Source organism: Ranitomeya variabilis, chromosome 2 (assembly GCF_051348905.1).
Source record: "Ranitomeya variabilis isolate aRanVar5 chromosome 2, aRanVar5.hap1, whole genome shotgun sequence".
Classification (NCBI taxonomy): domain Eukaryota; kingdom Metazoa; phylum Chordata; class Amphibia; order Anura; family Dendrobatidae; genus Ranitomeya; species Ranitomeya variabilis.
The window spans coordinates 262,543,729-262,564,676 of NC_135233.1; the positions used below are offsets into that span (position 1 = coordinate 262,543,729).

A 20,948-nucleotide genomic window follows, 5' to 3' on the forward strand; every position below is an offset into this window, starting at 1 on the left:
GCGTCGGCGCCGCAGCGCACAACGCAAACCAAAACGCAGCAAAACGCATGCACAACGCTGCGTTTTGCGCCGCATGCGTCCTTTTTTTAATTGATTTTGGACGCAGCAAAAATGCAACTTGCTGCGTCCTCTGCGCCCGGACGCGGGCGCCGCAGCGACGCATGCAGCGCAAAACGCAAGTGCGACGCATGTCCATGCGCCCCCATGTTAAGTATAGGGGCGCATGACGCATGCGGCGCCGCTGCGGCGCCCGCCGCTAATGTGAACGTAGCATTATAGATGCCTCTCCATTAGTAATCCATGGGCTTGATGTCACCTGACAACACAAACGTGACATCAACCCCACAAATATGAACGCCACTTGCCACCCCTACAAGGCAAGTGGGAAGAGCCAAGCAATGCGCCAGAATTGGTGCATCTAATAGATGCGCCTTTTCTGGGCAGCTGCAGGTTGCTATTTTTAGGCTGGGGGGGGGGGCAATATCCATGGCCCTTTACCACCCTGATAATACCAGCCCCCTGCTGTCTGCTTTTGCTTGGATGGTTGTCAAATAATGGGGGGAGACCTCACACCATTTTTTATTATTTAAAATTTCTTGATTCTTATTCTTGATAACCAGCCTTGCTGAAGCTGACAGGCTGAGGGTTGCAGCCCCCAGCTGAGTTTTGCCTGGCTGGTTATCAAAAATACAGGGGAACCCACGCCATTTTTTTGTTTAATTATTTATTTACAGTGGAGGTGCCGACTGATGAATACTCTCATCAGTTGCTCCTGCTCTCACTGTAAATAGCGGCTGTAGGTGTCAGATAATGGGAGCAGTAGACCCATCAGCTGACACCAGTGACCGGAGGTAAACTTTATACCTCCGATCACAGCTGCGCACTCATGCTGTCTTTTGACAGAATAGAAGAAGTGGCTGTCTGACCGGCGGGGATGATTTTACTGCTGATCAGAAGCGGTTTTTTTGCTGCGCTATCATATACATGACAGTGTGGCAAACACAGGATGTTTGGGTCCCCCATTAAAGTGAATAAGGTATGGGTTAGGGCCCGGGTACTGTTCTGGTACCCACACCCAAACTTTTTGTAACTGATCGGCCGAACCCGAACATCCAGGTGTCCACCCATCTCTAGTTATGAGGACTGAAATAAAACAGCCGCACTTTTAAATAGAAAAGGTGAACCTCATATTGCTCCCAAGTGAGCAGCATTGTTACACCCTGAAAAACACCAGATACTTACTCGAACCTGGGAAAATTGGCTATTTGCCCACTTTGATGCCAGTTCTGATGCCAGAACCTGTTTGGGCCAGGCTGCCGTGTCCTGAACTAGATGCATCATTATCTGTGTCTGCAGTGTGAGATCAGTGGCCCAAAGCCATTGAACCCCTTCAATAACTGATGAATAAGAAACCAGCTTTAGGGTACGTTCACACAGGACTTTTTTGCTGCTTTTTTTAATGCTAATTTTCAGCTGCTTATAGGTGCGTTTTTTTCATGCGTCTTTTGTGGTATATGGTGAATCAAACATGTTTGATGACTACACCAAAGACACTCAGTTAGTACTCAAGCACGCTCACATAACACGTTATCAGAGCACGTTCACATCACTAGTATTTACCTACTACCTGGTCATTTAATTTGTTAGAAAAGGACATATGTTAAGTTTTTTATTTACCAATCTCCCAGTGGAGCTTAGCATCGCCTTCATCCCAGCGGGGGAACAATTTACGGCAGATTACATGCCATGCATCTGCCTTTTTTTGACGATCACTGTAGTTTGGGCAAGCTAAATCCCAAATTACAGGCATTGTTTCCACCTTGCAAAAATAAATGAAAAAGTAATTACCAAATGCAAGATGAAATGAAGCCAACATTCATGACAAGGAAGATACAGACATACACATGCAGAACACATGAACATGTACATAACAGCACATGAGCATCGCAAAGTGTACCATTGCAAACAATCGGATAGATAGATATATCACAAATTAAAAAAAATATTACCTCCATGATTAGTTGGGAAACATTAATGCCCATCCTCCTATATCAAGACATGGCTAACACCTCACTACCAGAAACTCCCTCACAATAGATCACAATCAGGACACCTCACAATGGCTCTTCACACCTCACAATGGCTCTTCACACCTCACAATGGCTCACAATGGCTCTTCACACCTCACTACCAGGAACTCCCTCACAATAGATCACAATCAGGACACCTCACAATGGCTCTTCACACCTCACTACCAGGAACTCCCTGACAATAGATCACAATCAGGACACCTCACAATGGCTCTTCACACCTCACAATGGCTCACAATGGCTCTTCACACCTCACTAACCACACCCCTAAGCTCTTGGCTGTGAGATCCCTTCCTGCTGGCCATGATTTTCTGCACAAAAAAAGCAGCAAATAATGCTACATGCGTTTTTTCAGCGTTTTTTTCATCACCCATTCAAGTCAATGGGTGAAAAAACGCTGCAAAAACGCAGCAAAAACGCTGAAAGAAGTGACATGCCCTATGTCCAAAAAAAGCAGCAAAGCAGAAAATACTGAGCAAACAAAAAACCAACGTGTGTGCATGAGATTTCTGAAATCTCATAGGCTTTACTGGTACTGTAAAAAGCAGCTGAAAATTAGCATAAAAAAAGCAGCAAAAAAGTCCTGTGTGAACGTACCCTTAGCCCCGAATAAAAAAAACTTCAGGGTCGTCACATTCATTCGATATTTTAATGATTTTTCCTCACAGAAATACAGATTGTACTGAATATTGTGTAGCACGATCTAACCTTGCAGGACGAGGTGGACATAATCACGTCTTGTCGTGCTGGGACTTGAAGTTCTTTAGCAGCGAAAAAGCGCAGCTCAAGACGGCGATTACCTCAGAAACCGACGCCAACAACATGGCCGCCGGCCGCTGAGTGGCGACATAATTTAGGTGTAGACGACACCCACTCCTCGCCCAGGTCTCAGGCATGTTCCGGAGTGCGGTGACGTCATAACGTAACGTGTTCTGACGTAGGAATGTACACGTCGGCGAGCCGGATATCCAAGATGGCGGCTCTGCCGACTTTAGCTTAGTTTGTTCGCTGCCGGTAGACGGTGAACGGAGCCGTTGATTTGTGCGGGCCGAGCTGAGGCCGCTAGGACTACAGGTGAGGAGGAGCGGGGAGCACAGCGCCAATATGGGGTGGGGGTCTGTGTGTGGTCCCGGGTATAAATCTCGGGGGGGGGCTGTGTGATGTGTGGTCCCGGGTATAAATCTCGGGGGGGGCTGTGTGATGTGTGGTCCCGGTTATAAATATTGGAGGGGGGCCTCTGTGCGATGTGTGGTCCCAGTTATAAATATTGGAGGGGGGCTCTGTGTGATGTGTGGTCCCGGTTATAAATATTGGAGGGGGGCCTCTGTGCGATGTGTGGTCCCGGTTATAAATATTGGAGGGGGGCCTCTGTGTGATGTGTGGTCCCGGTTATTGATCTTGGAGGGGGGCCTCTGTGTGATGTGTGGTCCCGGTTATAAATATTGGAGGGGGGCCTCTGTGCGATGTGTGGTCCCGGTTATAAATATTGGAGGGGGGCCTCTGTGCGATGTGTGGTCCCGGTTATAAATATTGGAGGGGGGCCTCTGTGTGATGTGTGGTCCCGGTTATAAATATTGGAGGGGGGCCTCTGTGTGATGTGTGGTCCCGGTTATAAATATTGGAGGGGGGCCTCTGTGTGATGTGGGGAGCGTCCATGTGATGTGTGGTCCCAGTTATAAATCCAGGGTGTGTGTGATGTGTTGTCCTGAGTATAAATCGGGGGGGGCTCTGTGTGGTCTCGGGTGTAAATCTTAGGTGGGTTTGTGCGTGTGATTTGTGGTTCCGGGTGTAAATCTTAGGGAGGTTGCGTGTGTCGCGTGGTCCCGGGTGTGAATCCTGGAGAGAGGTCTCTGTGTGATTTGTGGTCCCTGGTGTAAATCTTGGGGTTTGTGCATGTCATGTGTGGTCCCGGGTGTAAATCTTCGGTGGGAGGTGTGTGTGGAGTTCCAGGTATAAATTTCAGGTTGTCTGTGTGTGATGTGTGGTCCCAGATGTAAACCTCAGGGTCTGTTTGTGATTTGTGGTCCCGGGTGTAAATCTCACTGGAGGCAGAGGTCTGTTTGTGTGTGATGTATGGTCCCAGGTATAAATCTAAGGGGTCTGTGTGTGATGTGTGGTCCCAGGTAGAAATCAAATCTGAGGGGGTCTGTGTGATGTGTGGTCCCAGGTAGAAATCTGAGGGGGTCTGTGTGTGATGTGTGGTCCCAGGTAGAAATCAAATCTGAGGGGGTCTGTGTGTAATGTGTGGTCCCAGGTAGAAATCTGAGGGGGTCTGTGTGTGATGTGTGGTCCCAGGTAGAAATCAAATCTGAGGGGGTCTGTGTGTGATGTGTGGTCCCAGGTAGAAATCAAATCTGAGGGGGTCTGTGTGTGATGTGTGGTCCCAGGTAGAAATCAAATCTGAGGGGGTCTGTGTGTGATGTGTGGTCCCAGGTAGAAATCAAATCTGAGGGGGTCTGTGTGTGATGTGTGGTCCCAGGTAGAAATCAAATCTGAGGGGGTCTGTGTGTGATGTGTGGTCCCAGGTAGAAATCAAATCTGAGGGGGTCTGTGTGTGATGTGTGGTCCCAGGTATTAATCTGAGGGGGTCTGTGTGTGATGTGTGGTCCCAGGTATAAATCTGAGGGGCTCTGTGTGTGATGTGTGGTCCCAGGTATAAATCTGAGGGGCTCTGTGTGTGATGTGTGGTCCCAGGTATAAATCTAAGGGGTCTGTGTGTGATGTGTAATCCCAGGTATAAATCAAATCTGAGGGGGTCTGTGTGTGATGTGTGGTCCCAGGTAGAAATCAAATCTGAGGGGGTCTGTGTGTGATGTGTGGTCCCAGGTAGAAATCAAATCTGAGGGGGTCTGTGTGTGATGTGTGGTCCCAGGTAGAAATCAAATCTGAGGGGGTCTGTGTGTGATGTGTGGTCCCAGGTAGAAATCAAATCTGAGGGGGTCTGTGTGTGATGTGTGGTCCCAGGTATTAATCTGAGGGGGTCTGTGTGTGATGTGTGGTCCCAGGTATAAATCTGAGGGGCTCTGTGTGTGATGTGTGGTCCCAGGTATAAATCTGAGGGGCTCTGTGTGTGATGTGTGGTCCCAGGTATAAATCTAAGGGGTCTGTGTGTGATGTGTAATCCCAGGTATAAATCAAATCTGAGGGGGGTCTGTGTGTGATGCCCCCGTTGTGCGGCGCTTTCACAGCTAGCGTCGGTGCGCCGCAACGTCGCATAGCGACGTGCAGTGCACGACGCTAGTGTGAAAGTAGCCTATTCTGTCATGTCCTGTTAACTCATTAGTGGCTGGTTTCCCTGCAGGATGCTTCGTAGTTTACATCTGGGAGATGAGAACCTGACTTGACTTCTCCCATCTGAGGGTCTGTCACAGTGTAGACGATCCTCTGTCACCTGAAGGCGTCTTGTCATGATCGTTTCTTACAGTGTATCAGTATAGACCATCATTTTTTATCTCAATGGAAACAATTGTAACAAACCCTCAACTGTGAGATGCATGAAGTGGAAACAATGCACGATCTCCATTAACTGACAGCGAGCCGAGATCTTTAAAACATTAAGTTAAAAATAAAGTTGAAAATGACAAATTTTTTATTTTATTTTCCCTTTAAAGTTTGTGCGCCCCTAAAAATACCGTACATTTTGCTTGTAATTTTTGATATATCCGGTTTACTCTACAAAGACCCTTAAAATACAAATGCTTTTCCTTCCGGGAAGTGGGCGCTTGTCTAACAGTCCTTAGAGTGGAGAACAGAACATGCTGGTACATGTAGTCCTGGTGACAGTCTGGTCATGTGATCTGCTCTGGCTGTGCGTCGTCTCGCTGGTAGCTGATATGATCTCTGGCTGTTTGCTCGTTGACGTTTGCTGTTCCACGTCAGTTGCAGCTCCTTTATTTGCTTTCTACATTTCATTTCATCTGCAGAATTCGTGCTTGGTGTTGCTTTTCTGCAGGCGATGTCCTTGGTGTCTGCAGTCCATGGTTTCCCTGGTGTTAGGCGGCACTATGGGAAGACCATGTAATGAGGCCTGGTGATCGGTGTCACATCCTGGTCGGATAAGGAATTGCGGGGAGTGATTGTTTGCACAGTGGAGCCAATGCTGCTCTGCTCTGCTTCCCTCACTCCTGGACTCTCGCGCTGTGGCTTGTGATAGTCGTGGACTAAATCATTCTCTTTCCAGATAGTCATGGCAGACACGATATGTTTACTGGTCATACAGGCCTGGCCACAGATTGGTGCTCCAGTCCACATCTTGCCCACTACCCGGCCTTCATCTTGAACTCATAATTCTCAGAGATGGGTCTGGTATAACCCTATAATGACAGGTCAAGGAGGCATTGCCCTTCGTGTGTGCCGCGCATGAGCCATCATCACTTTACTATTTACCATCTTGTCTTCTCCTCCACAGGGCAGTATCCTGACATTTCCATTAGAAGATCATTTTTGGTTACTAGAGAGGAAAATGCAGCCGCCGCCGCCGCCTCCTCAAGCTGGTCCTCCGGGGATGGGGGGACCTCCTCGCATTGGAATGACCACTACCAATCAATACTGGCGTAGGAGAACTCCTACTCCTTCAACAGTAGCTCCCCCACCAGTGCAACCAGTCACAGACCCTTTTGCTTTCGGCAGAATGACCCCCCAAAATATTCCACCAACAAATGCACCTAATGCTACCATTATGTCAGCACCAAATCCACCGACGTCGCTGTACCCCCAGTCTGCTACTACTCTGAACTCCTCTCTTGGTGACGGAGGTCAAGTGTTACCGGTGTCTTCATCTCAATCCTTGGGAGCTGTTGCGGTGTATAGCAATGTGTCTGCTCCTTCAGTACCAATTGGGCATTTTACAAATAACCTGGCTTCACCCCCTATCAGTCACCCTGCTGTATCGTCCCTGCAGAACACAAACAGTGGACTAGACAACACCAATGCTCCTGTACCGGGCCGATCTCACAGTATCCAAGGCGTTCATATGGAAATGAATAGCAGCAGTAATGCTCCTCAATTACAGTCTCAGCAAACCACTGTACCATGGTCCTCGTCCCCGGCCACTCCACCTACCTCCACACAGCATGTCCCTGCTACTCAGCAATCGACTCACACTGCACCCTATTACTCCCCTCCATACTTAGAAGTTTCACACTTGCCTCCCCAGACTAGTGACCCTGGATATTTTTCTGCACCACAACGGACACCAACAGTAACTTATCCTCTTGGAGGTGGATCAGGTCAAGTACAGCAACATAACATACCGCCATACGGAAGCCTCATGCCAACGGATTACACACATAACCAGAATCCAGAACACAACAGCTGGTACAGCCGGTCATATCCGGATCCACTTAATCAAGCTCCTCTGCCCAATCCCAACACTATACAGACTGGAGCACCATTCTCTGCACCAGAAAACAGACCCCAGAGCGAGCCGGCAAGACCTATAGGGCAAATCAGCAGTGAGACAGATTCTGGGACCATATCCATGTTCTTCAAAGGAGATGAAGCTGAAAATGTGGAGATCCCTTCCACAGACAAGCAGCACAGGCCTGGACAGCAAGCTGTGGATGCAACTTGCTACCAGAGCCCCGGCTACCAGGGGAGCTTGCATCCATTTACTACCCCACCAGGTGTCCCTAGTGTTGACTCACCTTTACATCCTAGTGCTCCTAACCCTCAGCATACTTCATTATCCCAAAGTGCCAGTGGTTTTCATGATCCTAATGTCCCGTGGAAAACAGAGAATCAATCTGCAGAGGCCAAAGCGCCTACAGAGCTCCCGTACGATAATGTGGAGAACATAGAATGTGTACAGAACCTGGAAGTTCTTCCCAATGAGGCCCCTAATAACAGCCTATTTTCTACTGGCGTAAACCCCGAGACCTTTAGATACGGACCTGTACTTGGTTATGCTCTACCCAAGAATACGGTGAACCACACTGAAGGAGGCACAAACCTGGAGGCTCCTGGCGCAACACCTCGTCCTGTCAGATCGGATAGCGTATCTTCTAGCTATAGTAACTTAAGTCATAGAAGTTTGCCTGTTTCGGCAAGACCTCAGGAGCCGGAGGGCACCTTTATTCAGAAGGAGAGTGGAAGGCTTGAGAATGAAAACAATAGTTTCTTCAAGCAGATCGATTCCTCACCGTTGTCTGGAGATGTTTCTGTTCATGGAATGCCGCAAAATGCCCACCATGGAAATCTATCTCAGCCGCTCACACCAAGTCCACCAAAACCTACCGGGATCTTTCAGGCGAGTGTCAACAGCTCCTTCGAGCCCGTCCGTTCTCATTCAGGCGTTAAAGCTACAGATATCAACAAGTCGAAAGTAATCGGCGATGTCAGAGAGAACCATAAGCTGCCGCCAGCTTCTTCCCACAATGCAGGGCTGGCCGCTTCTCCTGGGAATTTGGAACTACCACCCGATAATCTGGAAACCATATTTTCGGGTAAAACTAACGCTGAGGTTTGTGCTGTAAACAGCGGACACCAATTTTCAGGAGGATCCGCGCTGGATAACATATCACTACTGCTAGAGAAACGCCCATCCTCCAGAGCACAAGGCTCAAATAAGAAGTGTGAGAGTCCCGCTACCACACTGTGGGCACAAGGAGAGCTGCCCAATTTTGGAGGGAATGTCCTTCTGGCCCCCCCAGCTCCTGCTGTTTATGTACCTCCTAAACCTCAGACTGAAGTCATTCAACCCCCAGAGGAAGGGTCATTGGAGGTTCAACATGGCAGGCCCGACCCGAGCCAGTTCTCAGTTTCACCCAAGGAGCACGTTTCTTCTGAAAATCTAGAGAATCCTCCAAAGATCGGGGATGATGAACATTCCCAGTCCCAGGCAAGTTCCGGCTATGCCAGCTTGTTGTCCTCTCCGCCTACTGAAACCTTACAGAATCAGCCCGTTTTGATTGCTCCACCTAGTAAAAGCTATAATCTGGCGCAGCCTGTTAATTTTTCTCTCTCTTTACCCAATCAAGTAAAAAGCCTTAATTCTGCTAAAGACTACTCCGCTGACAAGCTGCTTCCTGCTGGCGGTTTTGCTGCAGATCAAAGCGCTGTATCTTCTCTCGTTCCTCCTCTTAAGCCGCCCCCATCCTCTAATCCAGCTCATAAATTCCCAGCCGGTATTGAGCCTTTCTCTGACTCTCTCCCCAATCATCATCAGAACGTGCTGCTTTCTTCACCATCTAATCAAATCCCTCTTAATTTAGCAACTGAAAATCATAAAATTAAGACTGAAAGTGTCACTGAGCCAACATGTAAGGGTCCGCTTCCCAGCTCTGGGTCACATTTACGCATGGGTAATGAAGCAGGAATGTATGTGCTTCCGGTCAGTAGTAATGGCTTCAAATTAGAAAATGCTGGCGCACTTGATTTCACCGTTCCACGCACACCTGCCAATCACAGCATAAATGGGCCGACATCAGTACCAAGTAGACCTCCAATAGCAGGGCCCCTCTATCCCGGTCAGACCACTGTTCTCCCAAATTTTCAGTCCGGGTCTGATTATAACAAACAGGTTTTTTACCAGCAGGTTACTAAAGATGTTCAGCCCCAAGCTGCAGTTGAGATGTCGCAACCTGGACCAGGGGCTCCTCCTGAATACATGACTCCTGCGTCACAGCCCCAAGCGCAGACCATCGCAGGTAAACCTGCTAACCCCCAGCAAACAGATGCTCATGTGCCGGGTCCTCCAAACGCTGCCGGCCTTCCTTACAGCGGGCCTGCAGAGTCGGGAGCAAAATATGGTCCTCCTGAACAGCCACCATATCCTAGTCAGCCTGCGACTGGCATATCTGCACCTGTCAACTTTGCCGGGTATCCCGATCCATCAAGACCTCCCGCCTCTCATACTCCTCAGCAAGCAGATCCATACTATTACTACAGAGGTTATGGCACATACCCCACACCGTACCAGCAGCCTTACCCACCTGCGGATCCCCGAGCTCCTCATCTGTACTACCAGGTAAAACTCTAGGCAATGTGCGGCATTTCAAGGGATGGCCTACTTTATGTGAATGCATTTTATAGTATATCCAGAGTATAATATACCAGGTAGATGGGTCTATATATATATATATATATACATATAAAGAGATACGAGAGCAGCACCCTGTAAGCAATGGACCTAGATCATGTCTTCTATGATAGTATCAGTCAGTTACCCTGTTATATTACGCTGATAAGTGTATATGAATTAAGAGTAAAAGTGGCACTCTTATTCTATCATTTCTCCATGCAGGACCCCTATGGAGCTTATGACTCAGCATACAGACAGTACAGCAACTCCAGCTTTGCAAACTCCGGAAAGTACCCATACCAGGAACCTGAGCGGCCCAACTCTAGGTCCAGTCACTGCTCAGATCGGCCATCTTCAAGGTTTATCTTATTTTTTTTCTACAATTCATGTAAAGTGGTATCCGCAGGATATTCCATAAATGTCTGGTAAGTGCCCCCACATCTGCCTCAAGAACGGGGTCTCCTTACCCAACATCAATGTAGAGGGGGCGCATGTGCGCAACGTTCTACAATGACTTATACTGGAATTACTAAAATGGTGGAGCGAGCCACCATTGGCTACTTTCTGAGCTCCCTAGAAGTCACTGGGGAGACCTGCAATGCCGTATTTGTGTTTATGGTGGAACGAGACTGCCCCTTTAGTCCTCCATCTGATATCTATGGCTTTCCACTTGTGAGAAATAATGATACTTGCTATATCACCTTTTTCTCATTTCCGGTTTTCAGGCAGGGCTACAATGCTCCAGCCAGTTACTATGATCATTACCAGAGTCAATATGAATATGGAGGTGAGTGGAGTAACCTCATTTATAATGACTGTATTCTGGATACCAGAAACTAAACTTTTTTTTTTTTTTTTTTTTTTTTTTTTTTTACAGACGCTACCAGATGGGATCGGTATCCTGGAGCCTATGACCCTGGATACAGAGACCCTCAAAGTAGTTACTGGAGCTATATGTACGGTAGCCGTGAGGATACCTATAACAGGAAGGTTCCTTATGCGTACCCGAGCAGGTAGATACCACTCTAAGGAAAGCAATATGGACTCCATGGGGTTCTGCTACATCTACTGATGGACAGCTCTCGCCCACCCCTGTCCCCTATAGATATGCGTATGAGGATCGCTGGCAGTATGATCCCCGCTATGTTGGTGGATTTGATGACGAGCCTGACGCTCGGAGAGATCTTACAAAGGATGACTTTGATCGGCGCAGTGTGCACAGTGATCATTCATCTCGCAGCATACACAGCGAGCGCAGTGCCCACAGCCGCCGCAGCAGCTTCAGTTCTCGCTCACAGCAGGTGACCTTACCTGAATACTGCCTTTTCCTCTTCCGGTAAGGCTACTTTCACACATCAGGTTTTTTGTGTCAGGCTAAATCCGGCTAATGTGTAAAAAAAAAAAACGGATCCGTCTTTTTTTTGCGAAAAACTGATGTGCCGGATCCGTTTTTTAGCTGGATCCGATCCTCTTTAATGCGCATGAATTTTTTGGACTTCCTGGTTCCATAATGGATCGCCATGATTTACATTGAAAATGGTGTGAAAACCTGATCCGGACGCCGGATTGTTGTTTCACATCTCCGTTTCATCAGTTTTTTGCCGATTCTGTTTTTTCCGCCGGAGAAAAAAACGTTGCAGTAGACGTTCTGTCCGTCCGCCGGAAACGACTTTGAACGGATCCGGCAAAAAACGGATGAAACGTCTGGCCATCAGGCACAATCCAGCGCTAATACAACTCTATGGGAAACAAACGGATCCTGCGTACAAAAAAAACAGATCCGTTTTTTACAAAAAGTGCCGGATTGTGCCTGAAACAAAAAGCCTGATGTGTGAAAGTAGCCTAAAGCACCCGAGCTTTGAATATTTAATGTGACTTTCTTTCTCCAGAGCCAAGTCTACAAAAGCGAACAGGACTTAACAGCTAATGCCTACGGAGGCCAAATGCCCAATCCCCCACTCGATGATTACTCCTATGGCATGTATTCTAATGATTACAGCACCCAGCAGTCACTGGAGAGCTACAAGTACGGTTACCCGGCCAATAGTGAGTGGCAGCCAGTGGAACAAGGTGAGCGCTCCCTATACCTCTACACCCTACCCCCTGACCTCAAAACAAGTGGGATTAACCCTTGTCTGTCCGCAGTCCCTTCCAGGTCATTGACTCCAGAGAAGTTCGGGAGCCCTCATGTATGTGCAAGGTTTGGTTCTGGTGGACAATTAATTAAAGTGCTTCCCAATTTACCCTCTGACGGGCAGCCGACATTGGTGGAGATCCACAATATGGAGGTGAGAGGTCAAATAAGAAAATTAATTTCATCTGATGTAATCATTGAATGGGAATTCTATAACAAAATCCTGAAAGCCAAACCTTGGCTGAATGGAAAGCTCTGCTATAGACTGTAATTTTTAGTCCTTGCTATTTTCATAATATCTGCTTGCTGTCAATGACTGGAAAACACAGAACTGGATACAGTAGAGAGACGACAATGTGATAGACATGTTTCCATCTTGGATCCACTTCTGACCAGTTACTAACTTTCCACCAGCAGTCTGCTCTTATATACTAATGGGATTTTCTTGTTCTTCTTTTTTTTTTTTTTTTTTTTTTAATCCCAGATTATCATGCAGAACAGCCCGGAGCAGGAGCACATGAGGGCTTTCCCTGGACCTTTGGTGAAGTAAGAATCTTGTCACCTCCATTAAAGAAGTTGTTCCTTCTTTTTCTTTGATGACATATCCTTAGGATAGGTCATCAGTGTCTCATCTACCGGAGTCCGACACCCAATAGCCCCGCGGACTAGCTGTTATCGGTGTTGGCGACCACCAACCGGAAGTGCTGGCTTGTGGAGCTGGCCCTCTTCTGATAGTGGCCACCACAGTGTACTGCACATGCACCTGTTGATTTGAATAGGGGGCGAATGTGCAGTACCAGGCCTCGGCCACTATCAGAAGAGAGAGCAGCTTGGCAAGTGAGTACTGGCGGCCGCCGACACCGATATCGGCTGATCAGTGGGGGTGCCGGGTGTTGACCCCAGCCGATCAGACATTGATGACCTATCTTTAGGATAGGTCATTAATGTAAAACTATTGTGCAACCTCTTAAATTAATCTTTGACAAATGCTTGTAGAATAAAGGGATTGAAAAATGAACTTCAGTGGCATAGGTCAGCCGTTAGCCATGAATATACTCATCAGGACGAAGAGAGTAAACTTGAGTGTCGGCCCCTTGCCTTATATGCAGGTGCTTATATCTGTTTGTGCCTGTTGTCTGGAAAGTTACCGCTCACAGATCTTTCTTAATCTGCAGAGATGAAACTCACAAAGTTGATGTCATCAATTTTGCCCAAAATAAAGCCAAAGATTGTTCCCAAAATGAGAAGTTGCTAGACCAGGAGTCTGCGTGTCTGTTGTGGGACTTTATTGTTCTCATGTGCCGGCAAAATGGGGTGAGTAGTTCCGACGTTGCAAGTCACCACGAAGGCTTCAATGATGCATCATGTGTAGCTGCGCCTATCTCTGCACGGTCTGCGTTGGGCATGTGGCTGCACATCTCCCTGCCCAGTCTCCGTGGCCCGTGGGGGCTGCGCGTACCCCGTGCACGGTCTCCTTGGGGTCGCGCTCCCATGCTGAGCTTTATGCTGTGCGTTTTCTGCATGATCCTAGCTGATTGATGAAGAGTATTTGTTGATGTTGAACTGCAAGTCCCAGCATGCTCTGAAGACAAGCACACTCCTAACAACCCCTGTATGTAGTCGTCATAGATATGGGCTCTCCATTGTATCCATGATGAATGTAGCTCTGTGTCGTGGCTACGGTACAGCAGTGCTAACCAAGCTGATAGCAGAGACAGAATATCACTGTAGACTGTAATCCTGCGAGGGCAGGGTGCTCTCCCCTTCGGTCACTGTTATTTTGTTCATTGTAATTTCTGTTTTATATGTAAATGCCTTTTCACATGTACAGCTGATGGGAATTAATAGTACTCTAAAATAAATAATAATCGGGGGTGCATGATGGGTGTCATTGATTCTGCCTTTTTCCTTTTCTGAACCGACGCCTACAACCTGTACAGCCTACATCACACACAACCCAGTGAAGGTGTAGTTCATAGACATTGCATCATTAATGGGTTTTGTCTTTCTCTGTATCGGGGGATAATGCTGCATCCTGGGCGGCTCCCATTGCAATCAATAGAACTGGTGGTAATACCTGCTGGCTGCACACCTTCCATTGTAGACGTGTGCCTCATAACCTATTTGTAATATTGTTCTTGCTGTCTGATGTTTTGATCTGCAGTCTGTGTCTTGTAGACCGTTGTAGGGACAGACATCGCAGAGCTTCTCCTCCAGGACCACAAAACTGTCTGGCTTCCAGGGAAGTCGCCGAACGAAGCCAATCTGATCGATTTCACCAATGAGCCTCTAGAGCAGGAGGAGGAGTCCGGGGCGTCTCAGCTCTCCTTCCTCACAGGCACCTTACCTGACTCTGGGGTTGTTCTGGAGAAGGAGACAGAGCGATTCAGGGAGCTGCTGCTTTTCGGACGTAAAAAGGTTAATGTCCTGTTAATTATTGACGCCTCATGCAGATTTTCTTTTCTCCTGTCTTGTTACCTCTGTGGAGTCCTATGCGCAGTTTCTCACTTTTCTTGTGACATATGATTCCTTTGCTTTCTGAATATTTCATGTGTCTATTTGTGAGTGACAGTGGATCAGCAGCGCCTGTACTGAATTTCCATGTGAATCTCTTCTTTCATAGGATGCTCTGGAGTCTGCCATGAAGCACGGGCTGTGGGGCCACGCTCTGCTGCTCGCCAGTAAAATGGATAGTCGCACACACGCCCGAGTAATGACCAGGTAACGCGTACTAGAAATGATGTGTTATGTCATTGATGTCCTGCCGGTTTATTTCACAACATGTCACTTACTGCTCGCCACATGTCCTATTACACGAAGGTCAGATTCTTCCCTTCCCGTACGTGCCATAGGAGCTTTTACATCACTGGGTACTATTGTTTGCAATGCCTCATTTATGCTCAATACGCACTTGAAATACTTTGTGCTGCTGTTTTAAGTTTGATTCTTGTTCATGCCCTACACTATTCCCTGTTTTATCTGATACATTTTCAGTTCAGCAGTCTGTGGAGATAACCATGAGATCAGCTGTAGGAAGCTAGAGAGGATAGTGTGGGTAGATGTCTGTGTACATCAGTCACCCACTTCTATGACCGCTCCCCCTGGTAATTATCCAGAGCCATCATTTCTGTTTGGTTTCTAGATTTGCGAACAGTCTCCCGATTAATGATCCCCTGCAGACTGTGTATCAGCTCCTCTCTGGGAGGATGCCGGCAGCCGCCACGGTGAGTGTCGGGGACTGGTAAGGGAGACCTTCTGCACTCGCACAGTACGATTGTGCAGCTCATGATGCTGTATGCCTTTATACTTACATATTTGCATTGGAGAATCTAACAATATAAAATGCTCATTGCAGTGTTGTGGAGATGAGAAATGGGGCGACTGGCGACCACATCTTGCTATGGTGCTTTCCAACGTAACCAATAATGTGGATGTACCAACCCGGACCATCGTGACTATGGGAGATACTCTGGGTGAGACCGACTAGTGGTGGTCCGCACTGCAGATACTGTACATTAAAGGGAACCTGTCAGCAGGGCTGTGCTCAGTAACCTACAGACCGTGTCAGGTCAGCACCATTATACTGATTAAGGCTATGTGCACACGTTACCAAAAAAATGGTGCAAGAAAATGTCCAAAATGTACAAAAATCTTTATTAAATAAATATAAAAGATATAACAACAAGGAATACAGAAATGGTGGATAAAAGATGCAGGTAACATGTACCGTATGCCTGGAGATAAATGGCACCTCACCACAAGTCAGCAGACAGGCAGAGCATAACATAATTTGCTTACTGCTACATTTTTAGGACTCACTTAATGTGCCATAAATGAAACACAGAAATGTGAACCAACCAGTACGTATCACATAATGTAAGTATACAATGTAAACTCAAGGAGTCCTACCAGCTGCTGTCCTGGGGAGAGCACATCCACTCCAGACCCACCCCAACGCGCGTTTCGGCGATGTCCTTCCTCAGGGGGCGTGCCGAATCACCCACAAGATGGAGTTTATATAGTGCCAGTAATTAAAGATAGCCCATGCGCAGGGGTGCCGCACAATCAGTGCATCAGACCGGCGCCGGAAACACATGGGCCCATGTGATCCGACCCCGGACCGCGACCCGGAAGTACGGCAGTGACCCAGTGCGCATGACAGGGTCACTGCCGTACTTCCGGGTCGCGGTCCGGGGTCGGATCACATGGGCCCATGTGTTTCCGGCGCCGGTCTGATGCACTGATTGTGCGGCACCCCTGCGCATGGGCTATCTTTAATTACTGGCACTATATAAACTCCATCTTGTGGGTGATTCGGCACGCCCCCTGAGGAAGGACATCGCCGAAACGCGCGTTGGGGTGGGTCTGAAGTGGATGTGCTCTCCCCAGGACAGCAGCTGGTAGGACTCCTTGAGTTTACATTGTATACTTACATTATGTGATACGTACTGGTTGGTTCACATTTCTGTGTTTCATTTATGGCACATTAAGTGAGTCCTAAAAATGTAGCAGTAAGCAAATTATGTTATGCTCTGCCTGTCTGCTGACTTGTGGTGAGGTGCCATTTATCTCCAGGCATACGGTACATGTTACCTGCATCTTTTATCCACCATTTCTGTATTCCTTGTTGTTATATCTTTTATATTTATTTAATAAAGATTTTTGTACATTTTGGACATTTTCTTGCACCATTTTTTTGGTAGTCTGTTGCTTTAGCAATTGGTGTGTCCCTAGACATTCATTATACAGGCACTGGGTACCTCTTATATACAATATCTTATGCCATCATGATAGGAGGTTTTACTAGATTGTGCTGTATCTGTTTTCCTTATTTGTATGTGCACACGTTGCAGAATTGCCGCTGAAATTACCGCAGCAATTTTGCAACTCTCTGCCGCGGGTATAACGCATGCAGAATTGGCATTCGTATTCCCGCTAAACACTAGCATTTTAGAAGCGTAATTGGCTTGCAGAATGCTAGCATTTCCAAGCGATCTGTAGCATCGCTTGGAAAACTGATTGACAGGTTGGTCACACTTGTCAAACATAGTGTTTGACAAGTGTGACCAACTTTTTACTATTGATGCTGCCTATGCAACATCAATAGTAAAAAGATATAATGTTAAAAATAGTAAAAAAAAAAATCGTGATATTCTCACCTTCCAGTGGCCCCCGCAGCCTTCCCGCTCCTCGTGATGCTCCCGTTCCCAGTGATGCTTTGCGACAATAACCCCAGATGACGTAGCATCACGCGAGACCGCTACGTCATCACAGGTCATTGCCGCAAAGCATCACTGGGAGCGTCTCGAGGAGCGGGTAGGCTGCGGGGGCCGCCGGAAGGTGAGAATATAACTATTTTTTATTTAAAATTTTTTTTTTTTTTTTTAGACAGGTAGATGGTTCCCAGGGCCTGGAGGAGAGTCTCCTCTCCTCCACCCTGGGTACCATCCGCTGATGATCTGCTTACTTCCCGCATGGAGCTATTGCCGTGATTCCGCACAAAGAATGAGCATGCTGTGTATTTTTCCGCAATGCGATTCCGCCGCGGAAAAATACACAACATTAGCACAGCATTGCGGAATCCCATTGAATTCAATGGGCGGTGTTGTGTAAGCGTTTTCGCATCGTTTTTGCTGCGATTTGACGGCGATAAAACACTGCAACAACGCTGTCAATCTGAAACGTGTGCACATAGCCTAAAATGGTACCTGGGTTTATGAAATCTGTCTTGTAGTTGTTGTTTAACCCCTTTCTGACATCTGACGTAATAATCTGTCCATGTGCCCTGGGTCTATCAGACCAGGGACGGTTTATTAACCACTTAATGACCTGCGATATAGGAGACTGGTATCCCCTGTACAGGTGACAATCCAGCAGCTATAAGCTGTTCACTATAGCTAACAACTTGCTGCATCAGCCATGATCAGTGTTGGCATTGTCCATACCTGTTTAACCCCTTAGATTCAGCTGTTAATAGTGACTACAACATATAAATAGTTAACAGAGTGTGGGGGCTCCCTCTTTAACTCCACCAGCACCTTGAGATTATGATTCTGTGGTCCTGATGTTTGCCATGGCAATTCACGGCAAAATAGCGGCCTGATTTTAAAATGGTCTCACTTTTTGGGGTTTTCCACAACATATAACCCCCAAAGTCACTTCAAACCTGGATAGGTCTCTGAAAAAAAATACATTTTGTAAATTTCCTTGAAAAAATAAATTACTGCTACCTTTTTAAAGGGCCACTGTCACCCCCCTCCAGCCGTTATAAACTAAAAGAGCCACCTTGTGCAGCAGTAATGTTGCATTCTAACAAGGTGGCTCTTTTAGTTTTAGGTTCAAGTATACCCCAAATAAAGCGTTTTTATACTTAGCCACAATTTCTGTCTCTAGCCAGGTAGGCGGGTCCTCACTCCCCAGCTTGGCCAGCTCCTCTGCCGTCACTCACATCTTCCTGCGCTTTCGGCGCCGCCCCCTCAGCGCTGTTATCGTTTCAAATCCAGCCATTACATCAGACGGCCAGAGCTTACTGCGTCTGCGCAGGACACCAGTACACAGCGCAGGCGCCGGTTTTGAAACGATAACAGCGCTGAGGGGGCGGCGCCGAAAGCGCAGGAAGATGTGAGTGACGGCAGAGGAGCTGGCCAAGCTGGGGAGTGAGGACCCGCCTACCTGGCTAGAGACAGGAATTGTGGCTAAGTATAAAAACGTTTTATTTGGGGTATGCTTGAACCTAAAACTAAAAGAGCCACCTTGTTAGAATGCAGCATTACTGCTGCACAAGGTGGCTCTTTTAGTTTATAACGGCTGGAGGGGGGTGACAGTGGCCCTTTAAACCTTCTAAAATGCTAACAAAATAAAATAACATTTTACAAATTGTGGTGATGTAAAGCAAACATGAGGGAAATGTTGTTAATGTTTTTCTGTGGTGTGACTATCTAGATTAAAGAGATTCGGAGTGTGAAAGTTGCACTTTTTTTACATTTTTGTCAAATTTCTGATATTTTCTATAAATAAATACAAGATATATTGACCTAAATTTACCATTTTCATAAATTGCAGTGTAGCACGAAAAACAATCTCAGAATCACTGGGATATGTTGAAGCGTTCCAGAGTTATTGCCACATAAAGTGACACTGGTCAGATTTAAAAAGAAAAAAAAAATTGTCCAGTCACTAAGGGGTTAAGTCATCGCGAGATCGCCCACAATCAGTCTGATCGCCACCAGGTGTCAGCTGATTCTGACAGTTGACACCTGTCACGAAGTGGCAGGAGCAGTCACGTGCTGCTCCCAGCACTTTAACCCCCCTAAATGCTGCGATTGAGTGCGATCACAGCATTCTGAGAGACGGCTGAGGGCCGACAACCCCTCTGCCTTCGGATCGGAGACTCTGCGACATGACGCAGGGTCCCGATCGTTGCCATGGTAAACCGATGTCCTCATGACGACATCCTGGTCACCAGAGCTAGGAAAGTTCGTGGTCATGCGCAGTTCAACTTTCTCTGTCAGTGCAGAGCTGACAGTTTATACAGCATGGGGATGCTGCTGAATCCCCATGCTGTACAAGCGATCCGCCTGCAAAAAATGATCGTCCCATAGTGGAACAAAGTGAAAACTTACACTCACTGGCCACTTTATTAGGTACACCTGTCCAACTTCTTGTTAACACTTAATTTCTAATCAGCCAATCACATGGCGGCAACTCAGTGCATTTAGGCATGTAGACATGGTCAAGACAATCTCCTGCAGTTCAAACCGAGCATCAGTATGGGGAAGAAAGGTGATTTGAGTGCCTTTGAACGTGGCATGATTGTTGGTGCCAGAAGGGCTGGTCTGAGTATTTCAGAAACTGCTGATCTACTGGGATTTTCACGCACAACCATCTCTAGGGTTTACAGAGAATGGTCCGAAAAAGAAAAAAAATCCAGTGAGCGGCAGTTCTGTGGGCGGAAATGCCTTGTTGATGCCAGAGGTCAGAGGAGAATGGGCAGACTGGTTCGAGCTGATAGAAAGGCAACAGTGACTCAAATCGCCACCCGTTTCAACCAAGGTAGGCCTAAGAGCATCTCTGAACGCACAGTGCGTCGAACTTTGAGGCAGATGGGCTACAGCAGCAGAAGACCACACCGGGTACCACTCCTGTCAGCTAAGAACAGGAAACTGAGGCTACAATTTGTACAAGCTCATCGAAATTGGACAGTAGAAGATTGGAAAAACGTTGCTTGGTCTGATGAGTCTCGATTTCTGCTGCGACATTCGGATGGTAGGGTCAGAATTTGGCGTAAACAACATGAAAGCATAGATCCATCCTGCCTTGTATGGAGCATCTTTGGGATGTGCAGCCGACAAATCTGCGGCAACTGTGTGATGCCATCATGTCAATATGGACCAAAATCTCTGAGGAATGCTTCCAGCACCTTGTTGAATCTATGCCACGAAGAATTGAGGCAGTTCTGAAGGCAAAAGGGGGTCCAACCCGTTACTAGCATGGTGTACCTAATAAAGTGGCCGGTGAGTGTATATTAAAAAATCTAAGGCTACTTTCACATTTGCGGTTTAATTTGCAGCGTTTAATCCGCAAACGCAAGGACAAGAAAAATGCAGGAAAACGCGTCTAAACGCAGTGGTTCTAAAGCGCATGCGGCTTTAAAACGCTGCGTTTACATGCTTTTTTATGCGTTTTTCACGTGTTTGCGTTTTTT

At 47.1% G+C, this 20,948-nt stretch overlaps 1 protein-coding gene and 1 long non-coding RNA gene across 7 annotated transcripts in view; one reads left to right on the top strand and one right to left on the bottom strand.

Moving 5' to 3' along the window:
• Window positions 1-1,522: 1,522 nt before the first annotated feature.
• Window positions 1,523-2,661, bottom strand: LOC143805447 (uncharacterized). The gene is made up of 3 exons (XR_013221246.1): window positions 2,292-2,661; window positions 2,010-2,247; window positions 1,523-1,819 (listed from the first exon to the last, which is right to left on the bottom strand). It is a non-coding gene; the product is annotated as an uncharacterized LOC143805447 (long non-coding RNA).
• A 178-nt stretch (window positions 2,662-2,839) lies between these two features.
• SEC16A (SEC16 homolog A, endoplasmic reticulum export factor) overlaps window positions 2,840-20,948 on the top strand; it is a 57,205-nt gene continuing 39,096 nt past the window's right edge. For 2 of the 6 annotated variants that reach the window (XM_077284799.1, XM_077284801.1), the window contains exons 1-14: window positions 2,840-3,164; window positions 6,499-10,056; window positions 10,333-10,469; window positions 10,836-10,897; window positions 10,988-11,123; window positions 11,216-11,411; window positions 12,000-12,180; window positions 12,256-12,398; window positions 12,729-12,790; window positions 13,420-13,558; window positions 14,423-14,662; window positions 14,868-14,965; window positions 15,387-15,468; window positions 15,600-15,717. In XM_077284799.1, coding sequence (XP_077140914.1) covers window positions 6,553-10,056; window positions 10,333-10,469; window positions 10,836-10,897; window positions 10,988-11,123; window positions 11,216-11,411; window positions 12,000-12,180; window positions 12,256-12,398; window positions 12,729-12,790; window positions 13,420-13,558; window positions 14,423-14,662; window positions 14,868-14,965; window positions 15,387-15,468; window positions 15,600-15,717 — 5,098 coding nt within the window. In that variant the 5' untranslated portion in view covers window positions 2,840-3,164; window positions 6,499-6,552. The remainder of the gene's footprint in view (window positions 3,165-6,498; window positions 10,057-10,332; window positions 10,470-10,835; window positions 10,898-10,987; window positions 11,124-11,215; window positions 11,412-11,999; window positions 12,181-12,255; window positions 12,399-12,728; window positions 12,791-13,419; window positions 13,559-14,422; window positions 14,663-14,867; window positions 14,966-15,386; window positions 15,469-15,599; window positions 15,718-20,948) is intronic. The other 4 variants (XM_077284798.1, XM_077284800.1, XM_077284802.1 and 1 more) reach the window with 3 other exon arrangements.